This window comes from Gallinula chloropus (assembly GCF_964237585.1).
Source record: "Gallinula chloropus genome assembly, chromosome: 4".
NCBI classification, from domain to species: domain Eukaryota; kingdom Metazoa; phylum Chordata; class Aves; order Gruiformes; family Rallidae; genus Gallinula; species Gallinula chloropus.
Genome location: NC_140088.1, coordinates 69,401,120 through 69,420,331, shown reverse-complemented (window position 1 = coordinate 69,420,331; position 19,212 = coordinate 69,401,120). Strand labels below are relative to the sequence as shown.

At 50.1% G+C, this 19,212-nt stretch overlaps 1 protein-coding gene across 1 annotated transcript; it reads left to right on the top strand.

Annotated features, from left to right (window-relative positions):
- Positions 1–687: 687 nt before the first annotated feature.
- On the top strand, positions 688–8,536 carry TRMT10A (tRNA methyltransferase 10A). Its single transcript, XM_084264072.1, has 8 exons — positions 688–903; positions 2,007–2,308; positions 2,995–3,157; positions 4,294–4,365; positions 4,852–4,926; positions 5,858–6,007; positions 7,152–7,257; positions 7,957–8,536. Exons 2-8 carry the CDS (start codon positions 2,088–2,090, stop codon positions 8,121–8,123), a joined length of 954 nt encoding a protein of 317 aa, XP_084120198.1. The 5' UTR covers positions 688–903; positions 2,007–2,087; the 3' UTR covers positions 8,124–8,536.
- The last annotated feature ends 10,676 nt before the right edge of the window (positions 8,537–19,212 follow it).

Here is a 19,212-nt window from a genome sequence, read left to right as displayed (position 1 = left end):
GGCCCTTGTGCAAAATGAGGAGTGTCATCAAAAATATGAGAGAAAACCAAAGTTCTCTTCGCTCCTCTCAGCGCCGTGGAGCCACCACAGCCATGCGGGGGGAGGTGCACCACGGTCCCCAGGACTGGCGGCAGGAGCCTGTCCTCCCGCCGCTTTCAAAGCAACGGGATCATCTGCGTACCCTAAAGGCTGGTGAATTAGGGCGACAGCACCCAGGGCCACCTACACTCCTCCTGCCACCGCGGCGGGGCAGGCAGCAGCCCGGGCCCGTCAGCAAGGATGCGAAACCGAGAACCCCGCCCGAAGCAGGGCCGCCCCGCAAGGGCGTTTGTCACGGCTGTGGGGCTGTGCGTCTTCCTCGGGCCGGGAGCCGTTCTCTCCGACGAAACACGGTAGGCTCTGTAAACCCTCGTAGCCCAGCGGGGCCGGGGCGCAAGCGGACGGGTGCCGCCCCGGCTCCCGACCGCCCTCGGCGCGGGGGATGGTGGCTGCCTCAGGGCTCGCGTGCGAAGGCGCTTTCCCGCCGCCCTGAGGCAGCAGCGTACGTTAGCGGCGAGCGACAGCCGCTAGTCGCTGCCGGGATTTGAAGTCCAGCCGGCTGCGAAGGTATGCGCATGCGCAGCGGGAGGCGGAACTGATCGCTTTTCCGCCACTTCCGTTCTCCTGTGGCGTACCGGGAAAGGAAGGCGGAAGGGGGGGGTTGGGAGCCAAGCTGAGCCTGGAGATCCTCTGAGAGACGGACGGTCGCCTGCTCGCGGTCCAGGGAGCGCGACCCTCCCTCCGCTCGCCGCCGCCCGTAACGCCCGGCCGTCACCGCCGCCTGCGGAGGAGGGCCCGGCCCGGCCCGGCCCGGCCCGGGGCCCGGACCCTGCCTCGAGCCCGTGCGGGCGGCGGGGCCCGGGGGTATGTACAGGATTCGCTGCGTGCGGGACGTGCGCGCTGCTGTGGCCGCAGAGGCGCCGGTGCCGTGCGGGCAGTGGCGGCTGCCGCAGGACTGGCGCGCGGAGGCGCTCTCCCGCCTCGCTGAGGCGGCGGCGTCCGTTGGCCTCACGCGACGGCCGCCCGTCGTTCCCGGGTTTCGGCGGGCGGCGGGGCGGAGCCGGTCGCCCCCAGAGAGGGACATTGGGGCGCGTTACCTAAAGCGGTTCCCTTTTTTTTTTTCTTGCTCCTATTTTTTGTATGTCTTTCTGGCCTTCTGTTCCCAGAGAAGTCGGGGGTTGGGTTTTTTTTCTGTGCTGGCTCGGTAAACGACGTGTTCTCCCGTGCAGTAGCTCTAGTTGGAAAACTGCGGCTCGTGGGGACAGGGGAGCTGCTAGTATGGAAAAAATCCTGCTCGCCATTGAAGAGGAGCGAGCGTGACTGCATTCGGTGCAGTGAATGCCGAATGTTTGGTTGAGTAACGGTTTAGCCTGTTGGCCTCCTTACTTGCCGAGTTTTGTTCACCGCCGGTGGTCAGTGTCAGTGGCTGTCCAGGGCCTTTGCTTCTCGAAGAAGTCAAAGTTAATTTTGAAGGGATGTGGCTTGTTCACATGCCCTGGGTAATTGCTGTGTGGTAGTCTCTTTAGACGTGTATTGGTCTAACAGGCTACCGTAGCTTTATCACACAGAATGTCTGTGGTTTTTTTCCTGTTTGTGTATTTGGGAGCAGTTTGAGAACACTTTGTGTAGCCATAATAGCGTTAGCAGTGTTTTTGTTTCCGTGAACCCCAGTCTGACTGCTTGCATGTATCTAGTTGTGTTTTCTCAAAGTTTGTAATTGGAAACCATTGAATTGTTGCAGATGCAGCTGGCAGAGTATTAGACAGGGTCGAAACACAGGTTATAAGCTCTTGGGTGTTTTAGATGTCTCTGTTGGCAGAGGCACCAACCTGGCTTTACAGGAGAGAAGCCCACCTCTCCTTTATTAATTTGAACAACGGTTCAGGTTTATGGTGGGTGCAGAGAGATGTCTGTTCTAATTGTACTTGTTGTTAATAGCGCTCCTTGCGTTGTTTTGTCTCTTACAGAGCCAGTGAGGGAAAAGCTGCCTTTTGACAAAATATTTATCACCTGTTGAGGAACAAATCAGTAAGCCTGGCCAGAAGCTAATGTCATCAGAAATGCCAGCAGAACGTCTGGAGGTGCCAATGGGAAATAGCACGTTCCCTGAAATTCCTGCTGTGGAAGGAGAAGTGAAGTCAAGCGAGAGCCAAGTAGAGAGGCCGGCAGCAGGCTCAGTCAAGGAAGAATGCCTTGAGCCTGTGTCCAAGAGGCAAAGGAAGAAACTCTTGAAACAGAAACAGTGGGAAGAACAGAAAGATCTGCGGAGGTAGGGTTTGCCAAATGGCCTTCCTAGGGTTGTGTGTAGTAGTTAGTGCTGACAGAAATGATGTGCCAGCAGAATCAGAATGTAGATTGCCATGGTGGTCGAACTGGTTTTCTCCCAGGCCAGGTTGAGAGGATTAGTCACCGGCTACTCCCTCTGCATCTGAAGAAACTATGGAGGTAGGCATCCTCTCTTCCCACTAGAAGTATTCCTCAAGGCAAAGGAGATACAGGGAGGGATTCAGGAACGTGTGGTTTTGGTTTGCAGAGGGGAGAAGTAGTGTGTGGCCTTGTTCTTTTCAAAAGGGGCGGCTCCCTCTTTACCGGGTGCTGTCAGGCCTGGTGAATCTTGCCAAGGCACTGAATAAAAAAAATGCCTTTTAGCGCATGAAGTGTTGTGCTAGAAGTTATGTTGACTTAGACTGTTAAAATAGTTTTGGAAGGGGACGAGTTTCTGCACTACTCTGTTGTGGAGAGAAAGCGTATCTGCAAACAGGCTGATGGTGAACAGAGCGCGTGCTTCATGCTGGTAGCAGCCTTGCATAAATGCAAGCACTGGGAGAAGTTTAGACTGCCACGGTCACGGGCTGACCACCCTCATCATAGAAATGCGTGTTTCTGTGTGTGACACGTACCTCAGCAAACTTGGCGGCCCATTTTGCAGGTGTGTTTGTTTCTCTGTTTGTTTAGGCAGAAGAGAAGGGAAAAACGCCAGAAGAGGAAACTAGACCGTCAGTCAAAATTGGACTCCAGTAGTGAAGGGACGGAGAGAAAGCGTACGCGACAGGCAGTTGTGCCAAGTACACTTCGCCTCATTGTGGACTGCAGCTTTGATGACCTGATGGCGCTAAAGGTAAAAGAAACTTACCCACCACCCTCCCACCCCCCCTAGCACCCCACCCTCCCTTCCCCTCCTGTGCAAATGTTGGTAGGATCTCTGTGGTCAGTGTTGGTGCAGTGTCTGAGCACAAACACAGGAGAGCAGCTTGTGGAGGACAGGTAGAGTACTTTGACTGTGATGGCTCCCGGGCCTGCTTACCTCAGTTGCTGAATTTTTCAGGGTTTGGAATGTCCCTTCCTAGAAGCTAAGCAAAGATTTTGTTTGCCTTCCTGGAGATGCAGAAAGTCACTTTGATCCCAGAACCAGGAATGTAGGAAGCGTTTGTGCCGCTTGTTCACGAGGAACGAAGTTAGAGGCAGTTCTGCCTCAAAATGGTTTTGCTAGAGGGGCTGCCTGTGACGGCAACATCCGGTTAGTTTCTTTTTCCACGTGGACTGGTGGCTCCAGGCCCTGTTAGGAAGTATCTGTGGAAATGAGAATTTTGAGCCCTGGCAAGACGCTGAGCTTTTCTTCAGTTCCACTGGAGGTAGTGGGGGCAGGAGGACACCCTTCAGCCTGTCTCTAAAATTTTAGAATGGATGCAAAACCAGCTGAGATCCCAAACCTCCCCAAACTGGCTAAGAACTAAGTTGGATGCAGTTGAAGTGGTACCAGTTAACTGTTGTCCAGTTTGTCAGGACAAGAAACTCGTCAAGCTGGCCACTAAATGATTTGTGTTGGCCTGGGGTTCTTCAGGTTAATTAGGCCTATTTAGTTGTCTCCAAGATAAACTGCATATTCTCAGGGTTTTCCAGTGGGTGGAAGACTGAGGATTGTCCCAGCATAAATCTGCTTGATTTCTCTGGTCCTTTTGAATATGTTATTACATCCAGTAAAATCCCAGCAATTTTTTCCTTGCTTTCTAGCGCAGTGCAAGCCAAGCCCCTGCCTTGAGGGGTCAGAATACCTTTCTGTGGAAGAGGCGTGTGTTTCCTTGTCAGCATAATCCCTTCATAGTGGCAGTTTTCTCAGGCCCTGATGTCTGCACTCTCTCAGCGGTCGCTTTTGCCACTTGAAAAGTTCCTCCTTCTCTCTCTGGCTCGTGGCGTAATGCATTTTGTGGCGGTCTGTCTGAAGGATGATGTAAAAACAAACTCCGTTGTCTACAGGATGTTAAGAAGCTTCACAAGCAAATCCAGCGATGTTATGCAGAAAACCGCAAGGCGTGCCATCCCGTGCAGGTATGTTTAAACAGAGCGCTGGCTGCGCTGCATGTAGAGAGCCTGTGTGAGAGGTAGCTGTGGCCTCAGTGGTGTGAGCTGGAGTAGGAGAAAAAAAATATTACAAATACGCCACCTGTTGCTAGGAAGAAAATCAGTTCTATGGAAATGGATTAGCTTTCAACCCACAAGTTATTAGTGTGAACGTGTTTGTGCGTGCAAGTGAAGAGTGGGGATCATGGTGTGCCACTGAAATACTGTTGATACTTGGTTTGGTCTGACAGATTGAACAGAAAAAAAAGGGAAAGGAAAAGTGTGTGTGAGTCGGTATTTGTCTCTTCCTGTTCGTGCAGTTTGCGACACGTTGGTCTCGGTACCACTTCTGTCTGAAAAACAATGGAAGAGTTTTAGCTGATGGGTATGGGTAGAAAAGGTATGGTACAGAGAGGAGATGGCTATGTGCCGTAACATTTCCTTACTGTGTACCTCTTGCTTGTCCTTTTGAAGTTTTACCTGACCAGCCATGGGGGACAGTTGAAGAGCAACATGAATGAAGCTGACAAAGGATGGGTGAACTGGAAGGTGAATGATCAGCTATTTCCGTAAGAGGGGAAAAAGAAATCTTGAGCGTGGTTGCTGACTGGGTTGGGAGTTGTGAAGGACCCGTGCTTTGACCATAGGGGTTTTTCTAAGACATCAGAGCAACAGAAATAGGGTGGCTCTTTGTGCTTTGAATTCACGTAACTTAAATGAGCCAGAGGCTGCCTGCCTTCAATTAAGATGTGACTTTTGCTTGAAAAGCTCCACATGTATTGGGTTTTAGCAGTTTTTAGTGAATAGATTTCATTTTCTCCTAGACTGAGCAAGAGAGACAGCTGTCAGAACTGCCTAAATCAAGCAGTCTTGACTGCGCTCTTTTTTCTTGGCGAAAGAGAAGACTTGGAAGTGATGGTACGATTCTGTTGTGAGTACCTTCACTTCGCTGAGGTGTTCTTGAGAGAAGTAGCTTGCCTTAGGGACAAAGTCGTGTTGGTTTCCCTTGTGACTCTCAGTTAAACCAATATACTGTCAGCTTCAAATGAAGAAGGCTTTGTGTCACTGCAAGCGTGTGATAGCTGCTTTGCAGAAGCATAGTGTCAAGCTCTCTTACCGAGCAAGGAATAGGAACTAAACGCTTACTTCTGGTTTTGTTTTTTTTAGATGGTAGGCTCTAAAATGACTTGTACCCCTCGAAGAAATATGTCAATATTTGAAGGCAATGATGAGAAGTTTGTAAAGTTCTTTTGAGGTTTTAGAAATGATCCTTGTGGGTTTTGTAAGTCAGTGCTGTAGGGACTGTGGATTACTTACGCAGAAGTCAGCCTGCACTGTGCCGTGGACTTAAACACAACTGAGGGATGTGGAGCGACTGCAGACTACTGGGTTTCTTTTTGCCACATCCATCTCGGGTCAGTAAAGCTTGCCTAGCAGTTGAGCAGTTGCATGTAACTTCCTTTAACTACCTTTACTGAAGGATATCCAAATCAGAGCAGAGCACTACAGTGAGCTGGTAAAGAAAGAAGACCTGGTATATCTTACTTCCGATTCCCCAGACGTTCTCAGCGAGCTCGATGAGAAGAAAGCCTATGTGATTGGAGGCCTGGTGGATCACAATCACCACAAGGTATGCTGTGGGCCGAATTCTTTATAGCTTTTTTTTTTCCCTTAGGTGCTTTATTTAACATTGATGCTTTTCATGTGTAAGCTAACAAAAGTAAATAAGAAGACAACTTCTTGAGAAAAGACTTACATCACAGACATTTGGAAGAAATGGGAAAAATCCTTGTGGTGGTAACAGCATCCTGTGTTCCAGGGTACAGATGTGCTCAGCTTTTTAGGGTTTTCTCTTTTAACTTTAAATATAGGAATGGAATGAATATGGCTGCTCAGCTTATTGAGGGACGTATTTTCCGACAGAAGGGTTTGGCTTCTGTTTGTGCAGTTGTGTGTGTGTGCATGTGCGCATGTATATATCCCCATGCGTGGGATCGTGCTGTGTGGACATGGGGTGTCCTGGAGATTTCAGGTGGGAAATTAAAGCACCGCTACTGCTTTTCTTCAGAGGCACTCCTATGGCATTTCTGGTGATGTGTTTAATTCTTCACTGGGATGCTACAGAAGGGGGTGGTGGATCATAAGCTTTCCCAACTGCTACTTCAGTGGTTAAAGGCTAGGCATTACCTAAAGTGGATTCTTTGTATAGTTATTATGGTATCAAGTATTTACCAGGCTTTAAAGAAGCAAACAAAGTCTCTTTATCTGTTACTCTTCTTAAGAGCTACCCAGTTCCTGCTATCTGCGTAACTCAGTACTGGGGCGCAAACTCACCTTTAAAACAGGCTATGACTGCCACATGCTAGAGCTGCAGCTGCACAAACAAGTTTTGTTCACGGTCTTTTGACTCTACATTGCTGTGTGACACCTACTCAACTAGTGAGCATTCCAAAGGCAGCCCTTTAAGGGAGGACTGTTCTAGCAGGGACATTTCTTTCTGTAACTGTCTTCCAAAGCAAGATAATGGTAGCACTGGCAGAACTCTTGCCAGGAAGTGGGGCTTGTAGTCCGAGTGGACTGATCAGGGAGGTTGTGGAGTCTCGCATTTCTGGAGATATTCAAGACCCGCCTGGACGCCTATCTGTGCAATATGAGCTAGGGAGCCTGCTTTGGCAGGGGGATTGGACCCAATGATCTCTGGAGGTCCCTTCCAACCCCTATGATTCTGTGATCTGAAACAGTGACTCAGTGTGGTTCTGGGGTTTTGCCCACAGGGAGTTACATACGGAAGAGCTGTAGAGCAGGGAATTGGCCATGCACAGCTCCCGCTTGGAAACTTTGTCAAGATGAACAGCCGGAAAGTGTTAGCTGTCAATCATGGTAAGTTTTGAAGTCTTTACTCTGCCCCACTTCAGGTTCTTTGATTTTATCTTCCTTGGCTTTATTTCAAGTTTGTTTTCTTAGGTGGCATGTAGCTTGATTCTAACTTAATTTTCTGAAAAGACAATTGCTTGATGAGGTGTGTGTGCACGACAGCAAAGGTGATTTGAACGTGGAGCACAATGTAGTATATGCCTGGAATGAAAAACTGTCAACCCCCCTGTGTTTGTAAGGTTTTACCTGTTTCTTGCCTTGAACTTTAAATGTTGCTTTATCAGGCAAGAGCAGGACTCTGAGTTACTCATCAAAAGGTCTGACAGCTGTACCTTGCCACTGGAGTTTTTCTGCAGTAACCTTACTCTGGGCTCTAGTGTTGTCATTTCTGGAGTCTCCATGTTGGAGCACTGGCTATGAATTGGGTTCCCTGCATTGAGGCTTTCATTTACCTGCTTCATGGGCTTGTGGAGGTTTCTCACACCAAACTTTAGGCACTGGTTCCGCTGCCCTTTAGTTGCCAAGAGATCCTGTGGCAGTAGCAGAATTGCCTTGCCCTGTACTTCACCAGCTTTACGCTGGAAGATGCTGGAACCAAACGCGTGCAGACCTCTGTCAGGTTGAATCCGGGGGGTGGTGTTCCTATCTGCAGTCTCTTTGCTCACCTCCCTCTGAAAGAGATGATGGTCTGTCTTGACTTTGCAGTGTTTGAGATCATCCTTGCATACCTGGAGAAGAGGGACTGGAAGGAGGCCTTTTTCAGTGTCTTGCCACGGCGGAAAGGGGCTGTTCCTTTAGGAGAAGGCAGTGATTTGTCCAAACGTGCGCCACCTGGGAAAGAAGATGAAGACAAGGACTCTGACAGCAGCTAGGTTTCAGAATGAGAGGATGAGAAAGAAGAGACACGGAGTTCATGGGAGAAGACTGGGACGTGAGGTAGTTACGCTCCAAAGACCATCTGCTCTCCTGGAATCGGCTCGATGTTCAGGAGTTCCACAGCAGGCCCAGAGCCGTTTCTGGACACAAAGGGTAAAGATAAATGCAGTTTCTTACCCTGAAATTCCCTCGTTAATAGCTGTTTCAAAGAATACATCAATGGCAAAAACAGATGGAAGTTTGTTTCCTAAGGAAGCGATTTATTTTTTTACATATTAGTTTTTGATACCTGCCAAGTTGGGGGTGTTACCCAAGACCATTTATAGCTACTATTTTAATGTATGACACCTTCTCCGTTTCTCCTCTAGGCTTTCTTAAAAGCAGTGAATGAGAAACATTCTTCGTGACCTCACAATGTGTCCTCCTGGTGCCTGTTCCTAAAGCGTGCTTTGCGTGGGATGGATGCCGGGTGGATGGAGCCTTGGGGAACCTGGTCTGGTGGACATAGATGGTCTTTAACATACCTTCCAACCCAAACCAGCCTGCAAGGCTATGACACTTATCTCCTGCCTGGCGCTGCTCAGTGCGTGTGCTTTGCCCTACATGGCCACTCCACTCATCACTGTGCAGGCAGCTGTTGCTCACACTGTCCCACTTCATAGACTGATTACACAGTCCCTTGGCCATAGGCCGGTGACCAGAAATGTGTGTGCTAGGGTTTGTGGGAAAACACAGGGTTCTGAGCGTGGCTTTCAAGGCAAAGGAACTAAATTGAGGAGCCTCTGTGCTTTCCTTTGGATTCTGTTCAGTAGCGAGCCTTGGAGATGTAACGGAGGTTTTACAGGCTCAGCTAACGCAGCACGATGCGGAGAGACAGTGGATAAGGCACGCTCGGGACAGAGATTTATGGGGAGTTAGAGTGAGCGGAGGAGTATCACCCAAAAGCATTCGGTCAGGTATCTGGCCCATTCCATAGGTCATTACCACAGCTCAGTCAGAGAAGTTTTTAATGTCAATACTGAAATTACTTATTCCTATAGGAGAAGCTGGCTGGGCCATGGTTCAGCTCTTTTTCAGGGCAGCCACCACAGGACAGGGGATATCTGGGTTTTGGGGGGTGGCTGTGGCATGGCTGAGATGGTGTGTTGAATGAAGATGCCAACAATAGTAAATGCTGGTGGCATTACAGCTGGCGTGAACGGCTCCGTTAAACTGGCAGCAGACTCAGGGCCGGACTTGAGTTGCCTCTGTGTGCTTGGCTGAGGACACCGGCCTCTCAGCCAGGTGCCTTCAATCGGAAGGCTGCATTTTTCTCAGGAGGGGAACCCACAGCTTCCTAGGTGTGGGGTTTAGTTTATCCCTAATGCCTGCGACCTCCCTGCAGATTTTACCTGGTCTGATTGATTATCCCTCCTGGACCGCTCTGAAGAGGAGGGAGAGGCTTCAGCACAGGCTGGACGCTGTTCTTCTCAGCCGTGCCTTCCTTAGGCTTCAACACGCCTCTGTCACTCAGGTCTGGGAATATCTGACCGGACACGAGGTCTTTCTCTGAAATGCGACAGGAGGAGAAACTATGTTAAGTTCCCACTGGCTGATGGGGATGTTCCTGGGGAATTTGGGAGTTCCCTTGCCTCGTGTTCAGAGGGCTTAAGGACAAGGGAGAGACCCGTTTGCTTTGCTTTCTGCCTATCCTCAGCAGCCCCGAGCACCACTGGGAAAGCCTGTTTCCCCCCCTGCACTGAGCCAGAGTATGTTTGTTACCTTCCTTACTCGTCCTTGCAAACTACTTTTGGGTCTTGGCAAAGCAATCCGTTTTCCTGCTGCAGCTAGCAAAAACCTGCTAGCGACAAAGACCGGCTCAAGTTGGCGAGCGAAGCTATGCTCAACCACAGCATGTGGGAGCGTGGAGAGCATCACTCTCAGCCTAATGCCTCAGGGGAAATGTACTGCTTCTCCAGGAACGTTCCCCATTCAAGAATGGTCTTTCTCACGCCAGGTAAGAGGAGCTGAGAGACAGTGCAGTCTGGCAGTGGCCAAGGCCGGGTGGATGGGGCCTTGGGCAACCTGGTCTGGTGGACCTACGTCTTTGAAGTCCCTTCCAACCCAAACCAGCCTATGAGGCTATGACACTTATCTCCTGCCTGGCACTGCTCAGGGCGTGCGCTTCGCCCTACCTGGCCACTCCACAAATGTACCTGGAACATCATCACTGTGCAGGCAGCTATTGCTCACACTGTCCTGCCTCACAGACTGCTTACACAGTCCCTCGGACATAGGCGTGCCAAGTTTCTTCACTGTTTGCACACCCTTCCGTAAGCCTTGCGTGACTACATGGACATCTCAGGCTTGACAAATCTCTCTTGCAGTCTGCAGCCTTGGAGATCACCTACTCGGTGACCTGCGCCTCTTTCTTGTCACACAGACCCAATCCCTTGGCTTTTTCCACAGGATTAAACAACGCTCCGGTCTGTGTTGTAACAAGCTGCTTTTCCAGAGAACGTCCCTCGGCTGGCAAGGCAGGCACCCCTGAGCAAAAACATGAGTGAGAACTCATGCTCCCAGGGATCACCACCAGGAAGCTGCCCGCCCACCTTCCAGATCTTCGTGCAAAGGGAGCCAGGCACTGCCCAGTCCATGACACGTTATTTGGGGCATTGAGCTCCTGTGTGAGACAGCTGCAGCAGGAGACCCTGAGGTATTGAAAACGCAGTCAGGTCTGAAATGCGACGGGAGGAGAAACTGTGTTAAGTTCCCATTAGCTGAAAGCCTTTGGTCAGGCATCTGGCCCATTCAGTAAGTCATTACCACAGCTCAGTCAGAGAAGTTTTTAATGTCAATACTGAAATTACTTATTCCTGTAGGAGAAGCTGGCTGGGCCATGCTTCAGCTCTTCTGCAGGGCGGCCACCACAGGACAGGGGATATCTGGGTTTTGGGGGGTGGCTGTGGCATGGCTGAGACGGTGTCTTGAGTGAAGATGCCTCCCTGGGTGCCACTTTGAAGAGATTGTTCCTGTGGAAGTTTCTTCATTTTCCTTCTCGCTCTTCTTCAGATGCGATCTGCCCCACACTGTTCTCATAGCGCTTTTCCAGCAAATGGTTCTTGCAAACCATTTTGGGTCTCAGTAAGCGAGTCTACCTTCAAAATTCTGCACAGCGTAAAGATTTTACATGTTTACTGAAGGGGCTGGCCCTGCAGCGACAGGATGACGTCTGAATAAGCCTGTAGAAATACCTGACCTAGACGCAGGTCCCTTTAAGTTGTTGTACTGGTTGAACTCTCTCAGTGACACAGGCAGTTCCTACAGACTTGTTGAGGTTTTGCATGCCAGGGTTCTGCTGGAGGAGGTGGACAGTAGCGGTGGCTTCTGCAAGAAGCAGCTAGAAGATTTGCCTAGGCCCGACAGAGGAAACACCAGCCGACTCCAGGCCAGACCTGCTGCTGAGCAAGGCCGAGCCCATCAGCAATGGTCATAGTGCCTCCGAGAATCACATTTAGGGGATGAAAACTCACAAGCAGCTGCTTTTTGCCACCAGAGACGGGAGCAAGAAGATGTAAGAAACTTTGCAGACACCAGGGCCTGTGGACAGGTGGAGGTGCTCCAGGCATCATCATCAAGTAGGCTTAATGGGGTAAAATGAGCTAAGCAGGTATGTTGGGAAAACTAAGAGCTGGCTTTGGGGATTTGTGTGTGCTGAATATCCAACCCATGCATTTACACACTGCTCCTGGGTATAAGAAAACCACCAAGATGGTCTGTACAAGTGTAGAACTGAGCCGGGCAATTCTGTTGTCGCAGTCCATTAGCTCTTGCAGCCACCCTGGCCTTGTGAGGTGGAAAGAGTGGGCAGATAGGGCAGAGCACTACAGAGTCATTTCAGCTTTGTATCAAACAGCAAATGAAACGTTGAAATAAAAGACTGGCTGGCAGTGCTGTCAGAGTGTGTTTTGGGTTTGCGGGGCAAGGTCATCTGCGTACCCTAACTGAAGCTGGGCCATGGCATCCAGGGCCACCTGCACTCGTCCTGCCACCGCGGTGGGGCGGGCATCAGCGAAACCGAGAACCCCAGGTTCCGAAGCAGGGCCGCCCCACACGGGCGTTTGTCACGACTGTGGGGCTGTGCGTCTTCCTCTGGCCGGGAGCCGTTCTCGCCGGCAAAAGCAGAGCTCACTCAGCCTACAGCAGGCTTTGTAAACCCTCGGCGCACAGCGGGGCCGGGGCGCAAGCGGACGGCTCCCGTCCCGGTTCCCAACCGCCATCAGCGCGGAGGGTGGCGGCCGCCGCAGGACTCTCGTGCGGAGGCGCTTTCCCACCACTGACGCGATTTGGGGGGCGAGGAGGCCCGCGCGTGCGCGGCAGGGGCGGTCGCTTCCTGTGCGCGCGGCATCGAGCGGCCCCGGGCCGGCCGCGGCTCTGCGGCTGGCGTGTGGGGGAGCGCGCGTCGCGTCGCTCCCGCCGTCGCGTCCGTCCTCCCGTGGCGTACCGGGGCGGAGGGGAAGAGGGAAGGCAGAGGGAGCCGGGCCTTGAGGCACGAAATTTTGTGCCCGGCTTGGGACGTGGTGCACGCTGAGTTGCAGTGACGCAATCGCTTGTGATTGCTTTTCGAACCTCTTATTTATCACACGCTCTCAGGACAATCCCAGGGAACAGGCACTCTCTTACAAGTCACTCGGTTCAGTATACCTGTTTTGGTCCCACATGCATTGCACTGTCTGTCAGCTATTCCTCCTTGAAAACCACGGAAAAAAAACATCGTCTTGGGCTTGGTGGGAAATTTCGATTCCACATCTTTCTGAGTGAAGCGCTGCTGCGGAGTACTGGAACAGGCTGCTGCTGTTTGGATTCTGTTCAGTAGCGAGCCTTGGAGATGTAGTGGAGGTTTTACAGGCTCAGCTAACGCAGCACGATGCGGAGAGACAGCGGATAAGGCACGCTCGGGACAGAGATTTATGGGGAATTAGGGCGATCAGAGGAGTATCACCCAAAAGCATTTGGTCAGGTATCTTTCACTGCTCAACACTCGCTGCCGGACCAACAGTCTCAGCCTGCTAGGGAGGACATGACAGCACCAGAAAAGAGGGATGAGAGGCTCCCATGTGTACAACAGGAGAGCTTGGAAGGGAGAAGGTACCAAATAGGGTGGTAACTATCACACTCAGCTCTGTGACGTCCTGGTGCTGCGCTAGCAAGAGAACTGATCATACCCCATGAAGATGGGAAGAAAATGCCGTCGTTCCACACGGCTGGGGGAAACCAGGCACAGGACACAACACGCAAGCACAGGGAAAAGCCCTGGGTGGCAGCAGGAGTGACTTCTGTGATTTCGTGATGTAGCTTGAGAGACAACTAATTAATATAGCTTAAATACAAGGAGAATTTGTGGGTTTTCAGAATTGAAAGTACGTGCGTGTTTTGGATTTTAGTAGAATATGGCTGTACTCGTGTGAACTGTTTCGTTAGAGCAGCTACAAAATTTAATCATAACGGCGGAACAGCCTTGTAGATAAAGAAGTGAAGATAGGGAGTCATAAATAATGAGACCAACAACCAATTAAGAGACAGAGTGTATCTTGCTTTCATCTAAAAGGGGTTACTAACTAGTTTGTACAGGAATGTGCTTTTGTGCACAGGAATGTGTATTAGAAATTATGTAGAAAACTGTAAAGAGCATGCACTAAGAGAGAGCAAGACCTTTTGCCTTCATCCCTGAAGACCACCAGAAGCCCCCCCTGAGTGTCACTCAGCATGTGCTATCTGGGAGGAGTTAATGTAAACGACTTCCTGGAAATAATCCTGCCTTTTCTTAGAAATTATAATGAATATGTGGAGTTAATCTGTATATTGCTTTAAACAGCACCCACATTCTGGGGAGCGATCGATCCCCTGTGTGCCCAGCGCTGCAATAAAGAATACCTGCTTCATAGTCACCAAGACTGTTGAGTTTTGATTCTGGCTTTTTGAGGCTTCAGTTTGGTGTGACCCTCTTTGCTCAGCTGCAGGATCCGGTAAGGAACAGGACTCCCTAGGCGCGCCCCAGGATTTCCTGGAGGGACTCCTCGCCCTGCTCAGCTCACTGTGGGAGCAGACAAGGACCATCCTCCAATGGATAAGGTGTATTTTAAACTTATTTGAGCTTTTGGTTTTGCTGGATAGCCAGCTGTATCTGGTATACTTGGTTATCTTAGTATTTGGTTTTTGGAGACTGGTCATCTGGAGACACTGCAAGTTGTCGGGAGAGGTCCCACGTGAGTGTCACATACCAGGTTACTAATGCCTGATTGTATAGGCTTGGTTAGTAGCATGTAAATGCTGCTAATGATTTGAAATCTTGATAATTATATCGAGTATTATTCTGGTTTGGATTTGTCTTGTAAAGACAGGCTTGACTGAGATGTTTAAGTAAGCACAAAGTGAGTGTGGGGTCCTGCTGCGTACTTCTGTAACAGCGTGCTGCTCTGTGGTTCAGTGGGAGAGCTCCTGCCTGTCACATGGGAGGCTGGGGTTTGATTCCCCAGCGGGAGTTGCTGCTCTGGTAGCATTGATTGATTGGTATTGACTGTGGGGTTTGTTACAAGGAACTGAGTTTTGAAAATTGATTTCGATTTGGCGAACGGTTGGTGTGAGTGAAATGAGTTAACTGTGGTGTGAATGGTGAGTGACTGAGTCGCAGCGTGTCTGTGCGAGAGAGAAAAGCCTCCCCACTGGAACCGTTATGGTTTGGTGTTTTATACTTGGTGTAATCTGTGTGGAACTGAGAATGTATTAGAGAAACCGTATCGCTCTCGTCAGTATTGCTGGAGAGACGGGGGTTGAGTTATAAACAGGAACAGAAAGCAAGAGGTAAATCTGACTAATGATGGGAGGAAAACAAAGTAATGAAATCCCTAAGAAAAGGCCTCTGGGTTGTGTGATTTTGTGTTGGAAAGATATCGGAGGAGAACCCGGTGGGAGTGTGAGTACAAGGATTTGATGAAGTATGGCAGTTAATGCTTTTTGAAGAGAAAAGGGAAATGGGATGAAATTGGCTATGGCTGATATGTTTTTCACCCTCCGAGATCATCCAGAATGGCAGAGGGACCGTGGGCTTACAATACCACAGGATCCCTTAGTATTGGCTTCAGAAAAAAGATAAACACAGAGAGAAGAAAGAGGAACGACTGAAGAGATGCTGCTCTGCTTGTAGTACAGGTGAGTGTTGTACACGGAAAGGGGCTTCTGGAAGAAAAAAAGGAGGGGTGAAATACAAAAACCAGATTAATTAGGATTCCTTCCCTTTTTCTGGTGAGAGGGAAAGTGAATCAGATGAAGAAACATCTGACCACTCCCACTCTGGCCATGTTGGAAGTTGAAGCAGAAGTAAAACTAACAAAGGCCTACAATTACCAGCCCCTTTATGAGAAACTGTGGGGCTGGCAGGGAAACATTCAAAGTAAAGACCCCATTTGCGATCAGCAATTTGGACAATCGGAAGGAAACAGCTAAAGGGTATAGGGATGACCCCTCTGAGGCAGCAAAAAGATCTGGATTGTTAAGAATTTGGACCCAGGATGGAAAGGTATCAATTTAATGTGAAGTGAAATGATAGAGACTGAAGAGTGGTTCATATTGCAAGCTGCCCGGACTTACGTACAGACATAGGTAAATGGACACTTTATATAATATGGATTGCTAGTGGAACGTGAATCAGAATAAAATACTCCAATTTTACCAATTCAAAGTCCGATAGAACGTATAGAGTAGTGCAAGAGCGATAAATAATATTGTTAAAAATCTCTACCCGGTGGTAGCTAATCCCTGTACACTACTGACAAAGCTTAAGAATACACAGATTTGGTTTACAGCCCTAGATTTAAAAGATGCTTTCTTCTGCCTGCCTTTAGCCAAAGAAAACCAAAAGTTAGTTGCATTTGAATGCGAAGGTCCTACCACTGGTAGGAAAACCCAGCTTACCTGGACACTGTTACCCAAAGTTTTGGAGGATTTTTAAGGACACCTGGATTTGCAACCTCAGTGTAGCAGGGATGAAAGGCCTCCACCAAATAGTGTATGAATGAACTTGTAGGAGCACAAAGTTCTTTCTTTTCACTGGGGCTTCTGATTTTCTGCATAATCCACCTTAAATTCGGTTGTTGGTTACTTATAAAGAGCTAACTTTATCTAACCAAAGAAACATAACCGTGCTCTTGAAAAACTCTGTTAACAAGGCTGCTTTCCTTTGGATTCTGTTCAGTAGCGAGCCTTGGAGACGTAACGGAGGTTTTACAGGCTCAGATAAAGCAGCACGATGCAGAGAGACAGCGGATAAGGCACGCTTGGGACAGAGATTTATGGGGAGTTAGGGCGATCGGAGGAGTATGGCCCAAAAGCATTTGGTCAGGTATCCGGTCCATTCCATAGGTCATTACCACAGCTCAGTCAAGAGAACGTTTTAATGTCAATACTAAAATTACTTATTCCTATAGGAGAAGCTGGCAGGGTGGTGCTTCAGCTCCTCTGCAGGGCGGCCACCACTGGGTTTTGGGGTTGGCTGTGGCATGGCTGAGACTTCTGGTAGAGCAGGAAGGCGGGATGGTCTGTTACTGCCATTGCGCTTTCCCCATAGCTGTTCTTCCCTGGGAGCACTGGATCTCCTTGTGCTGGTCCTGTGTTGGGTGTTTGACAGCACAGGACACTCCTCCTTTCTGGAAAAGATCAGAAAAAGCAAGCTGGACATTACCAGACGGGGCTTAAGGTTTGGTTAGACGGGTCTGGCTTTGTTCCATATGCAGCCGAGACTCCAGAAACACATCTGCTGTCGAGCGAAGACACCTCCCTGGGCACCGCTTTGAAAACCAGAGATTGTTGCTTTGGAGGTTTCTTTGTATTCCTTCTCACTCTTTCAGTGGAGAAGGACCTGGGGGTCCTGGTAGATGACAGGTTGGCCATGAGCCAGCAGTGTGCCCTGGTGGCTAAGAGAGCCAATGGGATCCTGGGGTGCATCCGGAGGAGTATAGCCAGCAGGTCAAAGGAGGTGATCCTCCCCCTCTACTCTGCCCTGGTCAGGCCCCACCTCGAGTATTGTGTCCAGTTCTGGGCTCCCTGGTTTAAAAAGGACAGGGATCTCCTGGAGAGAGTCCAAAGAAGGGCCACGAAGATGATTAGGAGCCTGGAACATCTCCCCTATGAGGATAGGCTGAGTAAGCTGGGACTCTTCAGCCTTGAGAAGAGAAGACTAAGGGGGGACCTAATTAAAGTTTATAATTATCTGAAGCAGGGGATGCAGGGGGAATCAGCCAGCCCCTTTTCAGTGGTCTGTGGGGATAGGACAAGGGGCAATGGCTGCAAGTTGGAGCACAGGAAGTTCTGCACCAACATGCGGAACAACTTTTTCACAGTGAGGGTGACAGAGCCCTGGGACAGGCTGCCCAGGGAGGTGGTGGAGTCTCCTTCTCTGGAGATGTTCAAGACCCATCTGGACGCCTGTCTGAGTGATATGTCCTAGGGAGCTGCTTTGGCAGGGGGGTTGGACCCGATGATTTCTTGAGGTCCCTTCCAACCCCTACAATTCTATGATTCTATGATTCTTCTCTAAGAGTGCTCTGCCCCTGCCCCGCCAGGAAAGAAAGGTGCCAACAATAGTAAATGCTGGTGGCATTACAGCTGGCGTGAACGGCTCCGTTAAACTGGCAGCAGACTCGGGGCTGGACTTGAGTTGCCTCTGTGTGCTTGGCTGAGGACACCGGCCTCTCAGCCAGGTGCCTTCAATCGGAAGGCTGCATTTTTCTCAGGAGGGGAACCCACAGCTTCCTAGGTGTGGGGTTTAGTTTATCCCTAATGCCTGCGACCTCCCTGCAGATTTTACCTGGTCTGATTGATTATCCCTCCTGGACCGCTCTGAAGAGGAGGGAGAGGCTTCAGCACAGGCTGGACGCTGTTCTTCTCAGCCATGCCTTCCTTAGGCTTCAACACGCCTCTGTCACTCAGGTCTGGGAATATCTGACCGGACACGAGGTCTTTCTCTGAAATGCGACGGGAGGAGAAACTATGTTAAGTTCCCACTGGCTGATGGGGATGTTCCTGGGGAATTTGGGAGTTCCCTTGCCTCGTGTTCAGAGGGTTTAAGGACAAGGGAGAGGCTCGTTTGCTTTGCTTTCTGCCTTCCCCCAGCAGCCCCGAGCTCCACTGGGAAAGCCTGTTTCCCCCCCTGCACTGACCCAGGGTATGTTTGTTACCTTCCTTACTCGCCCTTGCGAACCACTTTTGGGTCTCGGCAAAGGAATCTGTCTTCAAAATCCGGGTGAGCTTTTCCATCACCTGTGAAGTGGACAGGATAGACAGATGGCATGAAGGAGGAATAAAGTCCCACCCCATCCCCGAGAGACCTCAGAACATGTAACGTGGTAGGAAGCCGTATACTGCAGCATTCCTGTCTTAATTCATGTAAGGCATACTTACATCCAGGCAGCTCTTGGTGTCCTGGACACGAGGACCACAGTGCAAGGGGACACGTGCCGACGAAGGCTGGTTGCAGGGCACGGCTTGGCTTCCCTGGCTGCTGGCAGACTGTGCGGAGGCCTGGGCTCTTCTTTTCAGCAGCTTTTCCAAAGCAGAAAACAAGGTGTAAAGGAATGGCTTGACTCCCAGCAGCACTTCAAGGCACGGGATGTATGTGGCTAACACCAGGCCCCAGCTGGGGTGAGCGGGGGAAAGCACATCTCAGTGTTGTGTATTGTGCTTGTGTGTTGCGTCCTGTGCCTGGTTTCCCCCAGCCGTGTGAAACAAGGGCATTTTCTTCCCATCTTCATGGGGTATGACCAGTTCTCTTGCTAGCGCAGTACCAGGATGTCACAGAGCTGAGTGTGATAGTTACCACCCTACTTGGTACCTTCTCCCTTCCAAGCTCTCCTGTTGTACACATGGGAGCCTCTCATCCCTCTTTTCTGGTTCTGTCATGTCCTCCCTAGCAGGCCGAGGCTGTCGGTCCGGCAGTGAGTGTTGAGCAGTGAGAGACAGCGAGTCAAAACAAAGATCACTGTCTTCTTTCCACTCCCCCTTACCTTTCCAGATGAAGCAGAGTGGTTTGGAATCCTTTCAAGGAGATCTGCA